Source organism: Chlamydotis macqueenii, chromosome 2, assembly GCF_036417535.1.
Source record: "Chlamydotis macqueenii isolate bChlMac1 chromosome 2, bChlMac1.mat, whole genome shotgun sequence".
Lineage (NCBI taxonomy): Eukaryota > Metazoa > Chordata > Aves > Otidiformes > Otididae > Chlamydotis > Chlamydotis macqueenii.
Genome location: NC_141557.1, coordinates 4,064,114 through 4,089,467, shown reverse-complemented (window position 1 = coordinate 4,089,467; position 25,354 = coordinate 4,064,114). Strand labels below are relative to the sequence as shown.

Genomic DNA, 25,354 nt, shown 5'->3' with positions numbered 1-25,354 from the left:
AGTGGTTGAACAGTTCAGGTCCTCATGGCTTACATAAACTGTGTTAACATTTTCCATTATCTTTTTTTTTGTACAGCCAGCTCACACACTTTGACAGTACAATGAATAAGATGAATGCCCGGAGGTGGGGAGAAAAAAAAAAAAAGTCACACAGTTCTTATTTTGTAATGGAATAAGAAAGCTAAACAATGTAGATCTGGAGCTTTACAGGTCAGCTTTGCATTTTGACTAGCCTTAGTGCTTAACTATTTTTTCATACATGGCACTGTACACAGACAGAGGCCAAGGTAAATTAATTCCTGAATAAACTGTTATGCATTAAAAGGTCAACCAAGTGATGCAAATTAGAGCTACACAAGGAGTTATGCGCTGCCAGCTGCAACTTTACAATAGGCGATTTATGCAAGCTGAAGCTCTGATCCATTGTGTATGTTCACATTCTAGTCCTTGGTAAACAGCATCCGTAAGTATGAAGCATCCTACCACCTTCTCTTCCTCAGACCATCCACTGGATTCTCAAACAGTTTTAAGCACATCTTGCAACATACTAATAAAGATAGTAGAAGGTCATCCTCTTTTTTTTTTGCTTTCAGTATACACTAGTGAAGCAAGGCAGTGCTGGCAGGTATGTGTTTATAGACAGAGTTTACAATTATACCTTCACAAAGAAATGGACAGAGCCTCATCTCACCTTGGTGCACCCATATGGTGAATCTGTCTATGAGGGTGGCTCAGGGACATTTCTCCAAAAGAAGCATGGAAGTATCCATTTTGTCAAAAGCAGGTAGACAAAGGCAAGACAACCACTGTATGTCAACAAGAGCATATCTAGAGGTTCATTCCTCAACTGCAGAGCCAGCTTAGTCATAGGGTCATAAGGTTTCGAGCATTTTATTGAAATCAGAAAGAACAAAAAAAAATTTCCCATTCTAGCCCATCTCTCCCATTTCCTCATAAGTTATCCTCCAGAACTACATGTTTTAGACATCCCCTTGAACCACCCATCCTTCCAAATAGTGCAGTTTGTAGTATCGCTATTGATATAGGATTTTACTCTCTAGATTGGCCACAACATTATTTCACTGCTTGAAAGGCTGATCGACCCATGAAACTAGAGAGAAATGTTGATTCAAAGGACAGAAGGTGTTTTCATTTAAGACCAGATTCACTGACATGATTCCATGTGAACAGAAAAGGCACTCCATCTGTTTAGCAGAACTTGACAAAGAGAGGTTCTGCAGAGTATATTTTTATCTGTCAAGTGTATAAAAAAAATTCTATCTAATTTAGAAACCACATTCAGCAAATTATATTTATTGTACCAACTGTAGAAATTCCGAGATTTAAGTACATTTGATGAAGTGTGGCATTGTGACAGTCATTACCGAGAGTCTGCTGAGAATACATCACGCAGAAGTGACAGATCCAGAATTGAGGTGTGCCGCTCTTCTGAAATATGGAACAAAACTCCATGGCATGTTCCCACTGTAACACAGTTTTGTTTATGAGCTATGCCTGTCTCATTTGCATTCCTCTAAAATTTTACACTGTTCCCGTTTCCCTTTCCTTACTCTTCACAGCACCCCGGGCTGGCAGTATGGAACCACCATAGCAATGCCATCAGACAGATCCTAGAAGCATTTACAGTGATCAAACAGGATCATGGGATCTGCCCTGACTTCATAACATCAGCAATCCTGTTCTAGAGTCCTCCCTCAGACCCACATACCCAACATCTTGGTGACTCCAGGAAGACGTGCCACAGATTTTCTTTTCAGTCAGTTCAGAGCTGATGCCATTGAGATTGTTTTGATGAACATGTGTATAACAAAGTCTGAGGAAAGCCATTATGGATAATCAGAAAAGTTTGTATTTAATCTTAAATTACTACACTGCTTCCAGGGTAGTGGGTCCCTCTTCTAAGCCAGGATTGCTTCATTTGGTAGTTTCCTGAGGTTCTGCATTACCACTCATTCATGGGATCAAGGCGCTGGAACAAAGACTTTCTGAAACATGTTTCACATGCAGAATCACAATACAAAGACCACAAACAATAGTTATTCATGTGGAAGAAACCCACCACCACACACCCCCAAAAATTCAAAACTCTGTTTGGTTCTCAGCTGATCACTTTATACCCTCATTTACACAGCTTAGAGATTTTTTTGCTGTAAATTTTGGAAGAACTTGTCAGCCTCAGGACACCTAGGGTAAATGTGGGAACCTTTAGATATGTTTATATATTTTATCCATAAACCATCTACCAAGGAAAAGAAACAACTCCCACAAAAAACAATAAATATTTTCTTCATACAGCAAATGTTCAATGTAAACATGGCCCTCAGGGACATGGTTTAGTGGTGGACTTGGTAGGGTTAGGTTAGTGGCTGGACTCTATGATCTTAAGGGTCTTCTCCAACCTAAATGATTCTACGATCCTGTGATTCTAAGTAATCCTCTCTTGTGGACCACAAACTTGTTGGACTGTCTACACATTTCTTAGTATGTGAGAGTTTTTCCATAGCCTCAACTTGGAACTGCACCAGACTTAAGAAATGCAACTTTTAAAATTATAAGCCAGTGGCAGTAATATAAATTGCGCAACACCGTACAACACAGTCAGCTTTATTTCGAGAAGTATAGTGGTGCTAGACTGCCTGGTATGTTATTTGAGGCAGTGGGAAAGCAAACCAACATCATCACCTCTATTTAAACAGTGTCATTGCAACATCTGAAAACAGGAAGCGCTAGGAAGGTTTGCCTGTGTCTTTGGCTGGAGCTTTCACCATGCAAATGCTGATGCTCAAAGTTAACTTTATGCCTGTGAGTAGTGACTGGGTTGTGTGGATGTGATGAAAGCAAACTCCCAAGTGCCCCACAGGCAGCTGCAGGAGCAGCATACGTAGCTTCAGCCAGCAGACTGACGCCAAGAGTGCAAAGCATATGCGAAAACGAACAGCTCATCCAAGTATCATATAAATAGAAGTGCTCACTGATGTGACCTGCTGGGAAAATCAGAAGGAAAACAGTGAAAATTGCTGCCATGCCATTACTGTGGAGGGATATTTAGAGATGTAACGAGGCCAAATCTTCTGTTTCCAAGAAACAGAGTAGTGCAATGTACAGAAATAACCCCTGGAGCAGCGAGTGCCTTACCTTCGCAGCTCTGGATAGAAAGTAAGTTATCAAATATGTTTGCCTGTCGTGAAGCTTTCATCTATTAAAAGAATGATTGATTAAATTTGACTACTAAAAGTTAGCAACAGTCAGCCAAGAAAAATCTACAGCCCGTGTGCAACTCAGCAGCACGGGCACTAAGGCAAAACACTCATAACTTTTTTATCACCAAAACATCTGTGATTACCTCAGAATGATAGAACAGTTTGGGTTGAAGGTCTTTCCCAAGGCCCATCCAGTCCAACCCCCCGGCAAGGAGCAGGGACATCTCCAACCAGATCAGGTTGCTCACAGCCCCGTCCAACCTGGCCTTGAAGGTTTCCAAGGATGGGGCATCCACCACCTCTCTGGACAACCTGTGCCAGTGTTCCACTACCCTCAGTGTAAAAAATTGTTCCACTAGGCCCTGAGATACCCACCCCCCCCCCCCCTCCCCCCCCCGGCCGGAAGCAGCTATTCTAGAGGGCACAAGACTCTTGTAGATTCTGTTCTATCTGCCAGTCCTGCAGGTCTTGGTTACCTTAAGGCATCTCAAAGTGCACTGGGTAGTGATGAGGGCAACTAAATCCCATTCCACTGGCAATAATGGAAGCTCAGACTTGCATATAAACACAAATACTCCAGATTCAGTCCCACCTGCCTGGCTCACAGAGGTGACATCCATACATACATTAAACAGAAATGACCCAAACAAGCCTGTATTCACAGAAAATCAAAATGGTGGCATTATGGCCAACATACAAAGCCATACTGAGACATCTGCAAGCCCAAGATGGTCACACCTGTCTGATCTTCAGAGAGTCAGAGTCAGTAGAAGTCCTAATCAGATATAAAGAGTGAACCAAGGGAAAAACCTAACCAGGTAGTCAGCTCCTGTTTACCAAGTTTTGAACTGAACAGCTAAACACTGAATATCTTTCCCACAGACAAACTGGCCATAGACAGGATCACCGCCCTTACAATAGGCACGGAGACGGCCTTGAAAAATGGCCTGTGTTACATCTGAGTTAGAAATTAACACAGTACAAAGATTTTGGATGAAAAAAAAAGAAAGTCTTATAGCCACAGATGAGAAAATTCTTTCCAGCAAAGTAGCACAGATAAATCCTGCACACGCAAAACCTACAAAGCTCATATTTTGTTTGAGTAAAGCTCCAGGAAAACAGAAATCATTTAAAAAGGAAACCATTCAGAGTCTGTAAAGTCCATTATCTCACAATAGTTACCAAACCATGTTTAAAGACACTTGTACTGGTGTCACGTTCACAGAGACGGATCTGTCTGGGGACAGCAAGAGAATAAAAAGTGATGGAAATAAAAGCATCATAATGAATGGTCAGCTGCAAGGTGGCAGAAACACTGCACAAACAAAACTCTTTCTTATTAACATGATGAGGAATAATTTTCTGAAAAGTGAACTTCACCGTTTTTAACATTTGAAATGAAGATTTACAATCTTTTAGGGTTTTTTTTTTTTGTGCATGAGTATTTCAAGTTAAAGTTAATGTCATGGTTTAGCCCTACTCAGCAGATAAAATATCGCACAGTTGCTTACTACCCCCTCATCGCTCCCCCACAGTGGGATAGGGAGGAGAACTGGTAAAGAAAAGAAAGCAAAATTCAGAGAGTAAGACTAAAAAAAAAGTTAAGAGAAAAAAACAGAGGAAAAGAAAAAAGAGGTGGAAAGCAAACAAAAAACCCAAGAAAATATCTCAGCATGTAATTTACAGTACAATAACTTACAGCAGATCCTGATGCCCAGCTCCCTCCCAAGCAGCAGGAACCTCCCCTCAGCACCTTCCTCACTTATCCACTGAGCAGATGTCACATGGTATGGAACAGCCCCTGGGCCAATTTGGGTAACCTGTCCCAGCTGCTAGCTAATCAGTAACCTACCCCAGCTGTGTCCTCCAGCCACAGAGGCCACCAGCTCCAGTTCCCCTCCCAGCTCAGGTGAAAATTAACTCCATCCTAGCCAGAACCAAGACAGTTAAGATAAACGTAATCTATATAATAGTGATAAAATAAAGTTACATATTTAATTGGTTGTCTAAAGAAATCTTTCAAATTTTCATGTCAACAAGAAACCCACATTTGAGGATGCTATTTTTCCCCAGTTTATGTGGCTTTGTCACCACCACACAAAACCACAAACATCCATACACTCCCCCCGAGTAGGCCCACACACTTACTTACTCACTTTGTAGATATGTGCTTTTCACAGCTGGAAACAGAACCAGGTCCGTAACTCTGAAGCAGTATTCAAAGGTCTGAAGTAACTCCTATGTACATGCATTTATTTTTGTCGCAGAGCATCTTAATCTCATTCATTTGGGCTTGAGTGACAAAGACCAGGCAGCAAACACGCAGCTATCAGCTACTGTATTTCAATACACACTTTAAAAACTAACCTGACACAAGTACACATGCTCTCTCTCCCTAAGTTGCTTTTACTGCAGTCCAACACACTCATGAAGAGTTTCCTCTGAAAAGTGACAATAACTTATTTCACAGCAGTTGAGCGTAAGGCTATCTGTAGTCAGTTGACATGAGACCTCTAGGCAAGATATCTTTGGTAGCTCCACACTGATAGCCATGTTAAGAAGTTATCTGAACTGTGACAGTGACCAGAGGGGAAGTTTCATTCATGCTGCAGAATGGCATGAGATTTCATAAATCCTCTCGAATGAATATAGGCTGGGCGGAGAATGGATTGAGAGCAGCCCTGAGGAGAAGGACTTGGGAGTGCTGGTGGATGAGAAGCTCAACATGAGCTGGCAATGTGTGCTTGCGGCCCAGAAGGCCAACCGCATCCTGGGCTGCATCAAGAGAAGCGTGGCCAGCAGGTCGAGGGAGGTGATTCTGCCCCTCTGCCCCGCTCTGGTGAGACCCCACCTGGAGTACTGTGTCCAGCTCTGGAGCCCCCAACATAAAAACGACATGGACCAGTTGGAGAGGGTCCAGAGGAAGGCCACGAAGATGATCAGAGGACTGGAGCACCTCTTTTATGAGGACAGGCTGAGAGAGTTGGGGCTGTTCAGCCTGGAGAAGAGGAGGCTCCAGGGAGACCTTATAGCAGCCTTCCAGTACCTCAAGGGGGCCTACAGGAAAGATGGGGAGAGACTCTTCAGCAGGGCCTGTTGTGATAGCACAAGGGGTAATGGTTGTAAAATAGAGGGAGGTAGATTTAGATTGGATATTAGGAAAAAAATTTTCTACAATGAGGGTTGTAGAGCACTGTCCCAGGTTGCCCTGAGAGGTGGTGGATGCCCCATCCCTGGAAACATTCAAGGCCAGGTTGGACAGGGCTCTGAGCAACCTGATCTGGTTGGAGATGTCCCTGCTCCTTGCAGGGGGGTTGGACTGGATGGTCTTTAAAGGTCCCTTCCAACCCAAACTGTTCCATGATTCCATGATTCTATGAACCTTGCTTTGGCCAGCTGTGACTGACCAACAAACCCCTACAATGGAAGAAAGCTCAGAGGAGACAGGCAGAGGTGCTGCGCCCATGCAGCTCAGGGAACAGCGTAGGGGCTGACTGACCACAGCTGTTGCAAAGAAGCTGGCTTTATTTCAACACGAAGCGGGGCAGAGGGTGGCCTTTGTTTTAGATAAACAGCTACCCACACTACTGGTGTAAATATTTCTGCCTTCCACCTCTGAAAAAGTATTGCTTGCTTTAAATCACTTCAGACTGAATTTACAATGTAATTCACTCAGCAATTCAGCGAAATTAAACATACATTAAATTCTCAAAAGCGTTTTATGCCATCTGTTTGGGACACTTAGTGTGAATCTATTTTTGGGGTGAAGTTAGTAATTATAGGGGGAGGAAATTAACATATTGGACTAATTAACAGCTTCTTCTGGAAAAGAGACAAGGAAGATAACCAATTAGAAAACTTTAATGTTTATTGTTCTCCCAGCTATAAATAAAGATTGTTCAATATGGCTATCCTTGGGGTTTTGGGGTTTTTTTTTCCCTCCCTCTGAAAGATGATATCTGCACTGTGTCAGAGAATGTGAGCCAGAGAAAAGACTCAGACATCGCAGACTCTATGGTCTAGTTCCATGCTGCAGAACGGAGCACACGAATGTTTCAATGTGATACATCCTTACTGTTATGAAAGTTCAAAATGAAGGTTGCACACAGTTCACCTAATTTTGGACATAAAAAAATTAGAGTTGACTTAGTTACATGAGCTTGTTATCCTTGGATCCCTTTAAAGAAAAAGCATTTCATTTCTGCTCCAGTTTGGATCCTAGTTTAGGGTGAAAACTTACTTTGGATTTCAACTGTACCAACTAGAACTTTACTGACTATGAAGAGGAGATCACTATATTGTAGACTTCAATTTTTAGTGAGAAACTCATAGAGGAGTAGTTTAGATGTTTTTGAAGATCCTGCAGTTGTTATGGAAGACAAAAGGAACGTGTAGTGGTTAGAAGCACCATGCTGGTGATCCACCACATTGAGAAAAGTACATCGTGATCTGCCACATCAAGAAAAGTACATCAGCCCATTCTAAGCAAAAAAGTGAGCTTTTATCTCTAGTGCTCCTCAAAGTTCACTTCATGCTTAGGCCTGAGTCTGGGCTTATGTCCAACTGGTCTGAACATGAAGCAGCTTGGGGTTTTACTGTATGTATAAGCCCATGCTCAAAGCAGAGTACAGGCTCACAGGATTTTGAAGCATGCTGCTGGAAGGGCTACAGTCAAAAGCATCACAGGAAAATATATTCTAAAAAAGCTACATGTTGGATTGTCTCTACGTAACAATCAAGTTTCATTAATTTCAGAGCAATGCTTTCCTTTTTTGATCAGTGACACCTTACAAGGACAGTGCAATAGAAAAGAGGTTTCTGTGACATATCTCTTCCCTTTACAGAACAAAATGTTATTATAGTAGTTGCATTCAGCCTCAGAAGATACCCTGGGTTCATGGACTGTGTAAATAGCCCAGAAAACTATTTTTTGTCATCAACTGAGAATTAAATTGTTTGTCAGCTTCTAAGACAGTCTGGTGTGAAATTTGGTTTTTTGCAATAGATGCAATAGACAAGGAAAAATAACATTATGCATTAATGGCAAGTTTTACACTAATATTTACAAAAATATTCAAAACGCAAAGAACACCTGAAAGAAAGGTCCAGAATTATGGAAGGTTTCATAGAACCTCATCTATCTTTCCTTTGTTTCCAGTTACAGAATGGAATAGATGGTCATTAAAATTCATTCAAGCAAGTACATCACACGAGGCAGAGTTGCTCCCTGGAACACAATGGCACAAGTTGCAGAGCTCAGGCTAGATTCACAATACAGGTCAACACACCCATTTATATGCAAATTAAGAGGCAGTGAAGCCAACTCTACTTTCAGACTTCAGTCTAATCAGCTTACCTAGGTCAGCTTATTGTCCTTATGGAATTGATACAGAGTGAAACACAACTGATACGACATATTATATAGAAAGACTTTGTGCTCCTTGAGCCTTGTTTTCTTTATCATTTCTCAGAGCTGGAGAATTGGCTGAATGATAATATCTGCATTTATTACAAGATATTTTAAACTCTTCCCTCCGCGAAGATTTACCAGGGGAAAGAGAAGTGAGTGGGAAAGAAACAATCCTCCTTTTTTCCCCAGTAGCATCACTCATTGCAGCACACAACTCCTAGTCACCTCGCAGAGGAATGGCTCTGAGTGCGACTCTCCCACTTCTGAATCATAGAATCATCAAATGGTTTGGGTTGGAAGGGACCTTCAAAGGTCATCTAGTCCAACCCCCCTGCAAGGAGCAGGGACATCTTCGACTAGATCAGGTTGCTCAGAGCCTCATCCAAAAATGAAGCAAAAGCTGGATCCAGTCTGACATCTCTTACGGTATCATTTTTGTGCCTGTGCATTTTAGTCAAGAAGCAAGCACACCAATCAGTGCTTTGCCCTGCTTTCAGAAACTGGTATGAGGAAACCAAAGGCATCGTATTACCCCCACTCCTTCCTGCTGCCTGCCTTTAGCCTTCTAGAGAACATCTGATATTCCCTTTACCCCACCACCAGTGCTCCTGAGTGCCCCTGCCCTACCTCTCTGTCAGAAAAGCCTTCTATCCTTACCTAAAAAGTTAGAGTCAGGCTTTGAAGACTTGATGGTGGGATCAGAAAACAGAAATGATAAAGTTTTGCGGTCACACATCTGTACTGTGTTCTGATTTGAAGGACCGGTGTTTTTTGTGGTAAACACTCCATTGATCTGGCTGAAATGGTCCAAGGTTCATCCCTAGCTTGCAGGAGCTGTCAGTTTGGTCAGAGCACCCCAGTTTCTACAGTGAATGCCACACAAGGGCTGGATTTTCCTAGCACATCTGCCCATCTTTGCCTACCCAGCCTGGATGTCCCATGCTGCTCTTGGAGAAATGCAGACAACCATTGGCAATGAGTCTGGACCAGGCTGGATTACAGACACTTTAACAGTCCTGACCTTCAACTACCCCATCAGTACCATCAGCTTAACAATTAAATTAGAAAAAGAGCTGTCATTATTAGTTCACCTGAAGCTCTTCCCAGGTGTGCAAAATTGAAAGTTTTCTTTCCATGTCACACCACTGCACATCATTGCCAATGAAAACCCAAGGCTGCAGGCACTATGTTTATCTCAGCAGGAAAAGATGTTCCTGGAGCAAGGACACTTTGAAAACAGATCCTTCAGTAACAAGAAGCCAACAAGAAATGAAGAAATAAATACCTGTGACATTGGCGCGGGCTGACAAAGCTTCACAGTACTTTTCCAGTAGAACAGACAAGGGCAGGTTCACAGAGGATTCACAGTGGAGAACTAACTGGATGAAGACAGAAACAAAACAAACAGTAAAGCAGCAGCACAGGATAGATTTTTCTCATTCATGAGTACAACAATCCCTAGCACTTTTATAGCAGTTCCCATTCATAATTGGTTCAGACACAGACATCCCCTCGTGACAGAGATTTACGGTTACACTCGCTTAGCTCCATGACATCAGGTGGCATTCATCTGACTGAATGTAGGCATCTACAAACGAACTGCCTATCCTGGATCTCTTGTGTGAGCTAGTCAATCACATTAATGAAGCTCAGGACACAATTTATCTCACCTAAAAGTAGTTGCCTGAAGTAGAGAAGATGATTCACATCCCATTAAAGGTCACGCGTGGAATTTTTCTCAACTAACTTTTAGCAGCTATATGGCCGCCAAAGATTCTTACACAGGCAAGAAAGATTTGGCAAAAGGCAATTCAGAAGGCTTGAGGAAAGTGCTTCCATTGACTGGCGTCCCTGTAAGGTGACCCTTGGCTCTTGTTAGCCAGCAACAAAGACACACGTTTCCGACCCTCAGAAGTCAGAGTGCTAAGCCCTCCACTGAGGGTGAATGTGAGCGAGAAAGAGAGCAGTAATATCAACATGGGCACTTCAAGAAAGTTGCAGGTTCTGTACAGGATAATAGTACGTCGTCGTCAAGTAGACTTTAGGAAATGTATATTTAGTATATGACTTGTACTATATAATAATATATAAAAATATATTTATTTGGGGGATATGTTTGTTTATTTATTTATATTGCACATATCCAAAGAATACACTGTCATTTTCACACTCAGAATGAAATTACTGAAGTTTCCACTGCAGACAGCAGAGAGAAGACCACAGAATTGTACATCTCAACACACAGCTGAGTTGGGATGCTGCTCGGAGCAAGAGACGCTATTGAAAAGCCCTTTAAGAAAGGCAAACTAAACGTAGTGAGAAAATCCAGGAGTGACACATCAATGATGGAAACTTCCATTTTCAAACTGAAATAAAATCTTCCTGACTATTTCTGAGGGAATATAAAGCCTTGGTAACAAACAGAATGCCTTTGCTTCTCTATTTATGCAGAATGACTCTAACAAAATACAGGCAGCTTTTGCTCAGGGAAATGACCATTGTCCTTGAATGTTGATGTTACATTCCAGTGCTTTAAGATGTGTTAACACTTTTTATGTCACTGAATTCTTTGTCACTTAGTAAGAAGTGGAGTAAATGATCATGACAATAGACTTCATCATCAATGTTGATCTCTAAATAAGAACTATTCTTTGTACAATACCACTTCTATCTATTTCTCACTCTGCTGTTATTTTGCAGAGCAGGAAGTCTTCAAATACAAACAAAAAGCCTTTCTCAGACCTCATTCTTTTCAAAGAAACACCATGAAGCTGCTGTTTCTCCTCCAGGGAGACTCAAACTCTGGCCTCCCATGGCAAAGCCTTTCAGGGAACTGACCACGCATGGTCAGGTCAAGGAGACAGGGCAAGGCAATGGCTCTGCTCTGCAGCCAGTGTTAGTGCCATCTTACAAGGCGCAGAACTCCAGCCGAGCCTGGCAGAAAGCAGACTCCGTAGTGGTCATGTCAGACCCAGTCATGTGAGTTGACATAGCAGAGGCATCTCTTCCCTTTTATCCCTCCGCTACCTCTCAGGCCAAAGCACTGTCTCACTTCAAAGAAGAAACTCGAGACACCTCCCTGTACTGTAAATACACCGCGTGTTCAGCTGTCTGCTTCGTAAGATGATGGGAAAGAACAGACAGAGGTCAAGTTTAGCACGGCATGTGTAGGAACAAGAAAGGTTAAAAGTCACATTTGCTTTAGGGTCAACTCGGGTTCATTCGGCCGGAGGGAAAAGCACCTTCCACGTATTAAGTTACTTTTGCTTTCATTTTCTATCAACTTACCACAGCGAACATCTTTCTTCTCTGTGCTACTTTTTAAAAATCATATTTAAAATAGGCAAACCCTAAAAGCCTAAAAACCCTCTTAAAAATAATAAAGAACAGAAAAGAAATAAACATTTAAGTAATGCAGAATTTCAAAGATAAATAATTGGACCTGTGACTCTGTATATATTTTGAAATAGTAGTTGTTTTGAGTAACTAATGCACTACTCTACTCAAACTGCATTTCTCTTAAGAGAGCTGCTATTCCATGACCTCTTCCCACAAATCAGTTCTACGCTGTCTTGCACATTTACCCGAAACACGCACAGAAAAGTCTATCTTAATTTCTCTAAGCCACTGTGGACACTTATGAACAGACAAAAATAATGCACTGAGCCAGAGATTAAGGTGAAAAGGAGTCCTTTACTTTCTAAAGCAGGGACACCAACTAATAGCCTGCAGGCCACTTCTGGCTCTTCAGAACAACATATGGAGCCTTCGGTCAACTTCCTGTTCACATCTGAGAGAACTTTCAGAAAAGGAGTGGATGAATTGTTCTAGTGCCTCACTGTCTGCATCTCTCATGGTCATTTCGTTAGACCTTTCCCCTTGGCTGTGGTCACCGCTCTTCATTAATCCAAGAAAGGTCTTCATCTCTGTCAGATGACATGCAACTACGAGACACAATCAGAGGAACTCACCATAAGATCACCTCTAGATACAGGAAGGGCAGATGAAAAGGGCAACAACCCAAGAGAGAGAAACATTGCCACGTTATGTTGTTAGTAGTTGCAAGGCACTGACAGTGTGTGCTTCTCTGAAAACAGAAGGGTTCCAGTATTGCAAACATTTATTTACACAGTTTCTTCTTTGTCATACAAGTACTCTCATAAATTACTAACATGAAGTTAGCATACACATACATGCAACATTATATGATATGTTTAACATGCTTCAGTGGCTCCATATGGAGAGCTCTGGGCATAGATGAATATCTGAGCCATCATAGTGTTGTCTCCTCCCAGTTCCTACTGGAATTTTTAATTATTTCATGCAGATTAGAGAGAACTTGTAACCTAATTTGAAAAACAATTAACATAGAGTTCTGGTCTGAAAGATTATTGTGCTCCTCTAAGTAGTGACATACATATAAAAAACCCAGTTGAGCACTGGTACTGCCATTCACCTGCACCGAAGAGGTCGTTTTCTTCTCTCAAACACATAAGAAATGGCTGCAGTAACACAAACAATCCCCTAAAGCTATGGCTAGGACCCAAAACTGTCAATATAGGCATGGGGCTACCACAGACAGCATCCTGTAAGTTTAAATATCTAGCAATAAGAAGCACCAGAGTGGATGAAGTCAGCACGACTGAAAACTGAAGGAAACAGTTGAAGTGGAAAAGGGTGACAGGGCAATATTTATTGCCAAGATGGGGGAGGGAAGCTCAGGAGTCAGCAAATGCTGCCAAACATGGACAGATGCATATACTCTGCTTTCCCATGCTCACAGAACAATTCCCAGGTACCATATTCTAGTTGCCTAATAAAAGCCAGCATTTTAGAAAAACTTGTTACGCCTCCCTGTAAAACATCTGCAGGTGGCGTGCTGAACAAAAGCAGAGGTGCTGACATCTGAGACAAAGTCTTAATGTAACACAGCAAAAATTCTTCCTTTCAAGAAGAATGTAGTATCTAGTACATACGAGATCCTAGAGAAATCCATCCTGTGGAACTGTACCAGCACCTCATCAGACAGCCACTCACAGAAAAGCAGTGGGGTTTACCTCCACTACCTCAGACTTCAAAATAGAGAGAGCAACAGCTGAGCTGATACCTGGGAATTCCTTTGAAGTTCAGGAAGAGAAGTAGGAACTTTTCAGGTGCAGTTCATCTACCATATTTTAAATCTTTCAGTTGAAATGAATCACTCCCTGACCTCCGTCGACTGCATTAGCTGGGTCTCACCCGCTCTCAGGACAGAGTAACTTTGATGAATCCTTTCTAAATCTTCTTTAGATGCTATATAGAAAAGGATAGGTAAAAACATTCTTAGAGGTGATGGCTACAGAAGATAGGAACACATCACCATCTCACAAAATTATCTGGAGTACTACTGTTTTCTTTCTTTTACTGAGCAAGATGAAGTGACCTTCCGACACCAAACAATTTTGTAGTTATCAATCACAAAACATGGGCTCAGTCCACAGCTGACAAGAGAAGGATCCATCTCATGTCTCCATTGCCACAAAAAAAAAAAAAACAAATCTCAATCTAAACTAGCCATAAGTGCTCCTTATAAAGTCAAAGCACTTTCCCCTCCTGAGTAGACGTCGATGGTAACGGCATGGATCCCTTTAGGAGGATGCTCATTCCTACCCTTCACTTCTGTGAAGCAGCACTGCTGTTAAGACTCCTGCTGCACCTCCTTCCAGGGGTTTCTGTAAAACATCTGGGAGTGCTGAGGCTTTAAATTCTACCTCATTTCAACATCAACAGTGCAGTGAAATTGCCTTCAGTGCACAGAAAGCTCCTACTTTGTAGTTTTAACCCATAACTAAAAAAAAATTAAATAAATAAATACAAAATTTAAAAAAGACCTGTATTTAATTTTTAGTTCTTCAAGTAGACAATTCAAATAAATTAATTTGATAAATACTCCTGGCTTAAATTAATTTGATAAGTACTCCTGGCTCAAAGATGATCTTATTAAGTTAAGCTCTACAAACACACCATTTCTACCACAAGATTGAGTGCTCACCCTGGGAAGGACTGTCTCAAAGCAGCGGTCCAATTAAATGCAAAAACTGTTAATTCGTGTCCACAGAAGCTCGGCGTTGGGAAACAGATGCACCCAGCTTCACCGTGAAAATATAATTAGCGAAAGAGCTTGATGCAGCAAAATCGAAGCAGATCCCGCACTTCCCTGACAAAACCCATCCTCTGTTTGAACACAGCTAGGGAGTTTCCAGAGCAGGTGGGCATCTGGTAGGTTTGATAGGGGTTCCTGCCATCTCCAGCACTTGTGTGTGAAAACAGATGTTTTGGGAGAAAAACCAGGTATTCAGCGGAATGCACTTGTAACAGACACAAACATCCAGCTGAGAAGCTCTGTCTCTCTAACAAGAGATGGCAATGCATGCGAGAGCGTGAGGAGAGGCAGAGTATTTGCTGACCGCTAATCACCTGAGGGAATATCCACATTTAGAAGTGAGAGAGAAGAATGCTGCTTTAAGAGGGAAACAGAGAACAGCCTAGGAGAGGAGGGGAAGGCAGTCTTCTCTGTGGGCAGGATGGATTTATGCTCACTGTTTTGTGGTTACTTTATACACAAGATGTATGCAAAAGTGCTGGTCATTAAAGGACAGCGCTAAGAGAGCCAGCATGGTGGAAACACTCTGCTTGTTGAAGAACTAAAAAAGGTCAGTCCTCTGTTTCAAGACATATTTGGCCTTTCTCAACTCAGTAACTTAATTTTGCTAGCACAGCGGCATTTGGCAGTATACAATCACTTGGCTCTGCTGCACCAGAAAGATAATTTCCATTTGTGATAGAAGATCTAAGTACAAGTTTTCACAGGAACCTGCAATCTGAAACCCGAGCCAGCTAAGGTTACAGTAAAAGGAAAGACTGCTAGCACAGTTCAAGAAAAACAGTCTCCTTTTGGAGTCATCCTTCAGCTCTTTCAACTCTCTGTCATTACTTGTCTCTCAATTAATCCATGCGGCTAGATAAAATAGTGAACCCCGAATGATCCAGGAGACATTGCTCTATGATCTCAGAGGCCAGCACGTATTCTGCAGCTCTTCCAGGAAGTGTGAAGAAAGAGAACGTAAGTCTGCATGAAATGGGAAGTAGGACCTCCGTTCAGTAAAGCAACTAAACACATGGTCAGTTATAAGCATGAAATTAAATACATCTTTATTCAGAAATAAATTTTAAAACTTAAGCATCTGCTACACTGAGCCAGCCAGAGAACTTCACTGTTGTCTTTGAAACTTAGGGATTTGCCTTCACTAAGCATCTGCCTACGTGCTCTGCTGAATAAGGGTGCAGAGGAGAGGTTCTTCATCCACTGAAAACCAAGCATGTGCTAAGAGTCTTTTTGAGTCATAGCATACAAAGCAAAACTACTTAAGGCCACCCATGAGCTGGACTTTGTCCCACAAAGTCTCCATGCCCTAAGAAAGTAACATGAGATATTAAAAAGGAGCAAAATAGCATTTGAATCCCAGGCTACAGCTGCCTTCAAATAAAATCGTTTAATGGAAGGATTTTTCAGTTTCACACCCTTGAAGAGTTTTGTTCTTCATTGCCATCTCTGTGGATATCATATTTAGAATCTAGAAGGGGAGCAAGTCCTTCACAGCACTCCTGCCTCCACGTGTGCCTTTTTCCTAGGTCTTCACACCAAGTCCATCACTAATTCTTCCCCGTTCTTTCCACCTAATTCATATCACTATGGATCCCCCTCAGCAGCTCAGATGTGATTCACCTGACTCACCTACTTCAGAAGGCATTGCTTTAGGCTCCCTAATAGTCAGCGGAGGAAGGAAGCACTATCAAGGAACAAGCCATCACTTCTGTGTTAAACATGTACTTTAGGATGAGATGACTTCCGCACTGGAGACAAAACACTCAGGGAATCTGGAGTAGCTCAAGTTTAAAATTCACATTTACTCAAATAAATGCCAGTATCTCAGCTAGCTCTCCCAAGCAAACCCTCTCCTACCTGTCGTGGCTTAACCCCAATCAGCAATCAAATACCATGCAGCTGCTCGCTCACCCTTCTCCTCCCCAGGTGACGGGAGAGAGAATCAGCAAGACAGGAAAACTCGTGGGTTGAGATGAAGACAGTTTATTAGGATAGAAGAGGAAGATGATAATGATAAAATACAGAGATACTAAAGTATACAAAACAAACAATGCACAATTTCTCACCACCCAATGATCTGATGACCGGCACAGCCCATCATGAGCAGTGATCACAGAAACAAAATTGAGCAGCAAGCAAAGGAGAGAGAGAAACAGAGCTGCCCCGCAGCCAACCCCCACCTATACACTAAGCATGATGTCTGTGGAATGGAATGCTTTCTTCGGCCAGTTTGGGTCAACTGTACTGGCTATACCCCGCTCAGCTTCCCACACCTGCACATCAGCAAAACCTAGGAGGCTGAAACATATCCTTGGTGTCTTTAGCAACAACTAATAACATCCGTACATTATCAACATTCTCCACATACCAAATCCCCTACTAAATCCAAAACACAGCAGCTACTCCATCCCAGTTGAAACCAGGACACTACCTTAACAGTCTCTGCAAAGTCACCCATCCATCGTTATCACACTGCCACTGCGCTTCAAGGTCTTCCTTCACACGCTCTCCCAGTTTTAGATCATCAAATGTGAGCTCCTAATCTTTGTTATTCAGGTCACTGCCAGCATGCTCCCACCCAAAAAAAAAGGTAAAAACCCATCTCCCATTCTGGATCAAGACTGCAATCAGCCAGTGATATCTGTACTCACTGTCCATGGAATGTCAACAATGGTACCTCTGTATCCTTCATAAAATATTTCTTTGACCCAAGACTTCATGATAGTTCACTACTGATGACCAGTGTCACCTCTCTGGCTCATTCTTAATTCTCTTTCTCGGCATCCACTGCTTTTTTTTTCATTAAACTGCTAACTCTTGGGCTGGAGCCCACCTCTAGTATTTGAAAAGCACATATCACAGTGAAATATAACTCCCAGACTGGAACAAGAGAAGGTCTAACAAAAGTCTTTCGCTACCTGAAGGGGAATTACAAAGGAGTCAGACTCTTCTCAGAAGCTGAGAAAGGACAAGAAGCAGGCACCATTCACAAGTTGCAGCAAGGGAAAACCTCACAGGACATGAAGGAAAAATTATGCAGCATGACAACGGCTGAGCGTTGGAAAAGAAGTTTAGAGATGTTGTGAAAAGAGGTTCAGAGATGTGGTGAAATCTTTGTCTTTGCAGATTTTCACAACTGAACTGGATGAGGCCCTGAGCAACATGGAATGAGCCCTGCTTTGAGAAGAAAGCTGCACAACAGACCTTTAGCAGTCCCTTCCAGTATAAATTATTTTTTCATTCCTTGATTCTAGGACATATAGCCCTATGGTAAAAAGAATAACAGATAACAGTTACTCCCCAACCTTTTCTATTGACAATGCTGCAATTAACAGTTTACAGACTGTATCTTGAACAATAATCAGCAATCTAGAGGCTTTGAGGTATTTTTCATTCATATTTCTAATACTTTGGACTCTGTTTGCATAACCATAATTAAAACATTATGCCAAATACTATGAAAAGGTATTTTTAAATTATTTTTTTTTTATTTAAAGATAGAAGTTTCTTTTAATTTTATTTTCTGTGCAAAAGAAAGAAATACTGAAAGACTTGAAAATATTCATAAAAAGACATTTGTTTCGAGAAAGCAGGGGTTTGTTACACCTAGGAAGGCCTCTCAAATTCAAGACGGACTAAATAGTTGATCTCCCAGCAGACAGGACATAAGGCAGGATGAGGAAACATCTGCAGTCCATCTGATTTTGCGCTCACCTAGTCAAAATCCTGTTACGTGCTCTGAGACATCGCTCTTGTCAGACAGAGGGATAACCTTGGCCTTCCTCTCTTGCTTCTAAAGAGTCAATTGACAACAGAAGGAGCAGACCAGTCCCTGGACGCCCTTGCCTCCAAAACAAGGGAACAGCAGGAGCAGAGCACTCCTCTAAGTAGCCCTGGGTACTGGACCTGAGAAAGCAGAAAGGTTACGCCTGCGACGGCCACACTACAAAGTACAGCCACTGGTGCTGGCTCACGAGCCGTCTCTCTGCTTCTGTTGGCATAAGCCTCCCGAAATCCAAGCTATGTCTGGGTGGTGGGAGTCTGCTGCTGCCACTCAAAGGGAACCGATACTTTAGTCCGTGCACCGAGATGCCTGCTAGCAGAGCCTGGCTGGCAGCCCCACACGCAACCTGTTTGGACTCATCACCACAACTTCCTTTTGCTCACCTTTGTCTTCTTTCCTCCTTCCTCCCAGAAATTCCTTTCCGCTGGAAAAGCCACCCTTGCTAGAAGATAGGACTCCAAAAACGAAGGCAGCGCAGAGATAACAGCACTCAGAAAGCCTCCCCCATCCCAGGAACCTGGGTAACAGCACGAGAGATGATCCCATAGCCCCCAGAGACAGGTGGCTCCTTTCCAGTTCTCCGGCACTTCAGCTACTATTACCAGGGCAAGGGTTTAGCATTGCAGTGAGGACAGCTAATGTATTTTAATCTCCATCTGCATTGCTCACTATTTACTTTCCCCACACACACAACCCAGAGTGGATAGTTATTCAGCCAGGATTACGCAAAAGTTTATAGAGCTTTAATTAGTTTCACTTTCTTACAGCTCTGTTGAAGAAGCACTTTCCAGCTCTTGAAATACCAAATGGATTTTCCGTCTTATTTAGTGAAAACAAGCCGCGTTTCTGCACAAACACATGCCGCTTCGTTGATCATTCCTGCAGAAGGACAGGTTCCAAGTTCTCCACGCATTTAGCCCCACAATGGAGCCATCAGTCTGGGGAACAAGACGTGCACGGGCTGGAGCAGCACACTCCCAGCACCTGACTCTCAACGTGGCTCACTTGCACAGCAATGAGGTACACGTGAGCCAGAGGTCAGGACAGGGGGTCAAAACCCATCTCTGTGAACTGGCTTTCTCAGAACGCCACTGTCCCTGCACAGCCATTGTCAAGATCATGTAGAGCAGGCAGAACTTCTGCCAATTCAAATGATCCCAGAGAACCTATCAGTACTTACCTGCTATATGTCAAAGAGCACTGCAGGAAGCATCTAACAATTATCCCCACACTGGCACCAGAAACTGGAAATGAAGTTTTCATACATTTGGACATGATTGACGAAATTCAAGCAGCCGTTCACCCAAAGGACAGTACTTGTTAGCCAACTGATCACAGTCATAGAATCATAATCATAGAATGGTTTGGGTTGGAAGGGACCTTTAAAGGTCATCTAGTCCAACCCCCCTGCAAGGAGCAGGGACATCTCCAACCACATGAGGTTGCTCAGAGCCTCATCCAACCTGGCCTTGAACGTTTCCAGGGATGGGGCATCCACCGCCTCTCTGGGCAACCTGTGCCAGCGTTCTACAACCCTTTGTGTAAAAAATTTTTTCCTAATATCTAATCTAAATCTACCTCCCTCTATTTTAAAACCATTACCCCTAATCCTGTCACAACAGGCCCTACTGAACAGTTTCTCCCCATCTTTCCTGTAGCCCCCCTGAGGTACTGGAAGACCGCTATAAGGTCTCCCCGGAGCCTCCTCTTCACCAGGCAATGGTAAATGTGTTTGTATTTGTCTTCTCATGTAAATAAGGGCCATAGCAAAATTTATACAACTCTCCAGAGGAAAAAAAAAAAAAAAAAAAAACAACAAACACATAAAGCTCTTTACCCAACACTTCCCAGCTAAAATAAAAAATAGCTATTTTCAAAGCTATTAAGATAAAATAAAAGGATTAGCAGTAAAAGAAAGTAATTCTGTATAAAGAAATAGTTTGATAAAGCTAACTTGTAGGAAGTGTTTCAATGTCAAAGATAGTTGTTACGAATAGGAAGATAAGGAAGCAAAGACAATGTTTACACCGCGCTTTCACACATATCATTGCATATCTACAGGAGACAAGGAGATGCCACCTGGCTCGCTGGACAGCTCCAGCTTTACATGCAAGAATTCATGTTCGCACTTTCACAGAAGCATAGAATCATTTAGGTTGGAAACTTTAAGGCAGGACTGACTAAATTTGGGATTAAAACTGCAGTAGGTTAAAAGAAAGAAGGACGTCTACATGACCAAGAGCTGATTTATCTGTTTCAATTTGTAGACACAGAGTAGAAAATAAATTCCTGTTGAAATGTCATTTACTGGATAAAATTTTAATCTAAAGAAAACCATCTTTTCCTCGAAGCTTCCCTCAAACCTGGAAGTGACATAAACTAAAAAGGACCAAATTCAGCAGTGTGTGTAACCTGTTCTTAGCACTCACACTTCCTCACCTCATCCTCTCCCCCAAAAAAAAAAAAAATCTGGAGAACTATTAAAAAAACCTAGAAATATACAAATTTTTGTTCTAATATAATATTTTAAAAACATTCGGTTTATTAATATATAGAGGGAAATGAAAATAAAAAAAAGAAAACAGAAACACACTTCCTTAAAAAGCTGCTATTCTCCACTACCCGATCCTTCTCATCGTGAATCTCTCAGATCATCACATCAGCAGCAGGACTCCACAGTAATCTCTAAAGCAAAGAAAGCTGATCGCTGAATTCATAGCGATGAAGAGATTGCCTTAGAGGAAAATGCCTCCCTCAGGCACTCATTGAGAGCCCTGAGCAACGGGAGTACAGCACACTCCATCTAAGCTAATAAATCAAACAGTGCAAAGGTCTGTTTTAAGTACTTAATCATTTATACCGTTAAATTTTTAGAATGGTTCCTGGCCACATTTTTGCTCCAAGCAATCTAGCGGTATCTCAAACAGTTCCCGGGAATGATCTGGGAGTTAGGCTGCACCATGGACCATTCTCAACGGGCGCTTCGCACGCAGTCTCCCCATTTTAGATGCTGAAGGAGCTTAACAGCACGGGCACACGCCACGCTCTGGAGTTTGGCCCAAAGGCTGAAGAGCTGTTGTGGCAATCTTAATGTAGAGATATAAACCTACGAGAGTGAAACTAAACAAGCAGGCAGCTGATAGCGCAAGGAGAGCCCTGCACTTTCTTCCTCCACCAATTTCAGCCGAGACATGCGAGAAGTGGGGCAGGCACAACTGTGCTCTGGTTTGCAACACGAAGGCTACAGAGTTTGGAGGACTTAAGCATTATTTCTCATCCACTCTTGACAGAATTATAATACGTAAGCAGATGTCTCATATGATCAAAAGCTGAAGGCTGCTTGCTTTCTAGCTAAGGGCAGCGACGGATATCACTGAAATATTTCACGGCAAAACCACCCATCGGCCAACATCAGCCGTTCTTCCTTGCATACAACTCCTTGAAACATCCAGTAATTACCACACAATGCCTAGAGATTTAAACCCAGTCAAAGAACTACACCAGGAGCGGCTTCTCGTGTTTATGCTGCATTAATTCACAGTAGGACTGAATTTTGGCAGTCTCAGACCAGGAATATTATTTAACTTGTCACCACTGGCTGATATACTCAAACTGCTCTGGCTGTTTTAAGAGCTTCAGGAGAGCGTATGAATTACAGCAAGCTTTGCTTTTGTTTTTTTTATGAATAATGCCCCTCTCCTCCAAATTACATGAACTCAGCAAAGACTCTATGGCAGCACGTCAAAAGATTCATTTGCCTTTGTTTTACGGTTTGTTTGTTTGTTTTTCACATTCAAGTAAACGCATTTTCCAGTGTATCACATGTACAGAAACCCTTTAAGAGAACATAAATCTCAGAGCCTGCCGTGCGAGTCTTCACTGACCAGCCCTGTGAAATCTGACAGGTCATTTGCACCAGCATTTTCATCTGGCAGATCTAATTCTGTCCTAGAAAGTTGCCTCATTTCCTAAGTGTCGCAAACCTGCAGTTCCCATAAAACACAATTGCTCAGCTGCTGTGAAAACGTAAGCTTCTTTAAGCGCGTAAGACAAGCAGCTATGCCTTTTCTCACATCCACAAATGCGAATAGAGCCATTGACTTCGAGTCAACTTTCCAGTGTTTTCAAGTTAGACAGGAATTTAAGAGCTTTGGGTTTGATCCCATCTTAAAATACTGCTCGTAAGCTTTTTGGCGCAAAGTTTCACCCAGCTGTAAAGCAGAGATACAGGTCGACCAATATCTGCAAATAAAAACACACCCCCAACGAACTGTAAAAGCTCTGCTTTTGCTACAGCCAGAGCGATAAGAGCTGTTCTACACACGAGGCTGAAGATCGTCTTCTGACACATTATTTCCACGTACGGCACAGGCGCACGCGTGAGTCTGTATCCGATACGAGCGTGCTACGTCCAAACGAGCTCCTCCGTATAAGCACACTCGGCACACACGCCAAGTACACGTTTCTCTCGGAAAAGTTTATGGAAAGTTGACATTTTGATTTTTCATCTGCACTACCTTTTTTTCCCTCTTTTCTTTCTTTCAAGGCAGCTATTCTGTTTTTCAAGCAGTAACCCAACTACAAAAATTTACAGGGGAACTGGAAAACTGTCCACAGATTACATCTACAGGGGAAGCGCATGACATTTTTTGATTCATTGAAAAAGAATTAGTCTGGCAGCTCTCGGGACCTGGGTACTTTTGATAACCTCACTGGCACGAAGTCTCCCTCTCGAAGCGTAAACTGAAATATTTTTACAGACCAAAATAAATTAATAAGGGAAAACACAGGAGGGGAAGGCGGACTGAATCAGAGATTAGTAAAAACTGGTTTGGGATTGAAAAGAGCAAGTGTGTAGACCCATGCCACTCTGATCCCATGCACTGATCTCTGACTGGGGAAAAAAAAAAGACACTGGTGGAGCTGAGAAAATATTCTGTCTTCTAATAAAGCTACTGCAAAGCTTTTAAGATTAAATTGTTGCTTGCCTTTGGAGCCTTTTGCTTTCCCAGACCTGGCTTCCCGCTATTTTTCATTGCAAATTAGATGGAGAGAGAAAAAAAAAAAAAAGTGAAAAAAGACAGAACATAAGGAAATAAACCAGATTTTCTTTCTTTCTCTAAGGCAATGTTAAAGATGGGCCAATTACACTACAGTCCAGAAGGATCACTGCCACTTTTTTAATGCTGCGGTAACAATGTTTAACAATTCTGCGCAAGATCAATGCACCTCCTGCTTAATCTCTCGCATTTGTTTTACAAGCATCACTTACCACACTTAAAACTATTCCTTAAAACAAACAAGCCACCAAAGAACTCAGCCTGACTTAGACGTGTGGGCTGGGAAAGCTGTTTTAAGTCCAGGCTGAGACAGGCCAGTCTTATCTCCACCTCATCCCAGCATCACCCAGGGAGAAGCTTGTGATGAAGAAGGACCTGGAGGAAAAGCCTCTCTCACATTTCGCTCAAGAGAAACTCGGAGCAGACACTTGGATGGACACGCGGGTTGAGCCCTGCCGTCGCCACCGCTGTTTGCTGATCCTTGCGATGAAAGAGCGACCGACGCTGAGCACATGCTGCGAGGAGAGGGACCAGGGTGACAGGCTGGGGACAAGGGCCACCAGACATAGCCACCCACTGCCCCACCGAACTGGACCGTGGTGGGAAAACCCCTTTCCTCTGCGGCAGGGAGCTCTCCTCTGTGGTGGACCTTTTCTGGCAAGGAAAGGGGATGGGAAGGAGGCTACTTCACAGAGAAGGGGAGAGCATGAAGGGCCATGGTTCGGCCCGGGGGCTCTGAGGGGACCCAGAGGTGAGCGGGCATGGAGTGCTTCAGCTCCTGGAGACGGGCGGGAACTGTCAGGGAGCCGGTAACGGTGCCCGGGACAGAGTGTCCCAGAGCCCGGGAACAGACGGGAGCTGTCAGGGAGCCGGTAACGGCCACCGGGACGGGTCCCTCAGCACCCGGAGGCAGGAGCTGTCAGGGAGCCGGTAACGGCCACCGGGACAGGGTTTCCCAGAGCCCGAGAACAGACGGGAGCTGCGAGGGAGCCGTTAACGGCCACTGGGACGAGTCCCTCAGCACCCGGGGGCGGGAGCTGCGGGGGCCGGGGCTCTGCCCCCACTCCCTCACACACCGAGTGGGTTCCCCGCGTTCGAGGGGCGTCCCCTACCCTCCCTCCCTGCCCCCATGCCCTCCCCCCCTCCCGCCCTTTCCCTGCCCTCGGCACTTACGGGCAGGAGCAGGAGCGCGGCGGCTGCCGCCATGGGGCCGGCGGGGCTGAAGAGGGGCGGGCGGGGGCGGGGGTCTCCCCGGGGCTGGCGCTGCCCGCTCAGCCGGAGCCTCCGCGCCGCCCCGGTGCCGGCATCTCCCCCCCGCTGCTGCCCTTGACCCCTGCCCGCCACCGAGGAGCCAGCTCCAGCGCCACCGGCACGTCCCAGGGCAAACCCCCGGGAGGGAGGGAGGGAGCCGGGCGGGGGAGCCAAGCCCGCCCTCCGCCCAGGATGCCTCGGGGATGGAGGCGGCGGGGGGCACCCCGGGGGAGCACGACCCTTAGAGCCTCCAGGAGCAAGGAAAACCTTCCTCTCCCCCTACACTGCATGCAAGAGGGATTCCCCCCTCCGCCAGGCACTGGGGGCAACAGGGACTTCACTGCACTCAGTCCTCCAGAAGCAATGGGGGAAGCCCTCCCCAGGCATGAAGTGCAATGGAGATTCTCCACCTCTACTCTGCTCCGGTGAGACCCCACCTGCAGCACTGTGTCCAGTTCTGGAGCCCCCAGCATAAGAAGGACG

At 43.6% G+C, this 25,354-nt stretch overlaps 1 protein-coding gene across 1 annotated transcript in view; it reads right to left on the bottom strand.

Moving 5' to 3' along the window:
* The window catches only part of CRHR2 (corticotropin releasing hormone receptor 2), a 157,169-nt gene extending 132,220 nt beyond the window's left edge, over window positions 1–24,949 (bottom strand). Inside the window, exons 1-2 of the mRNA XM_086741511.1 lie at window positions 24,794–24,949; window positions 9,917–10,010 (exon numbers count right to left, since the gene is read on the bottom strand). Coding sequence (XP_086597637.1) covers window positions 9,917–10,010; window positions 24,794–24,826 — 127 coding nt within the window. The 5' untranslated portion in view covers window positions 24,827–24,949. The remainder of the gene's footprint in view (window positions 1–9,916; window positions 10,011–24,793) is intronic.
* Between the last annotated feature and the right edge of the window lie 405 nt (window positions 24,950–25,354).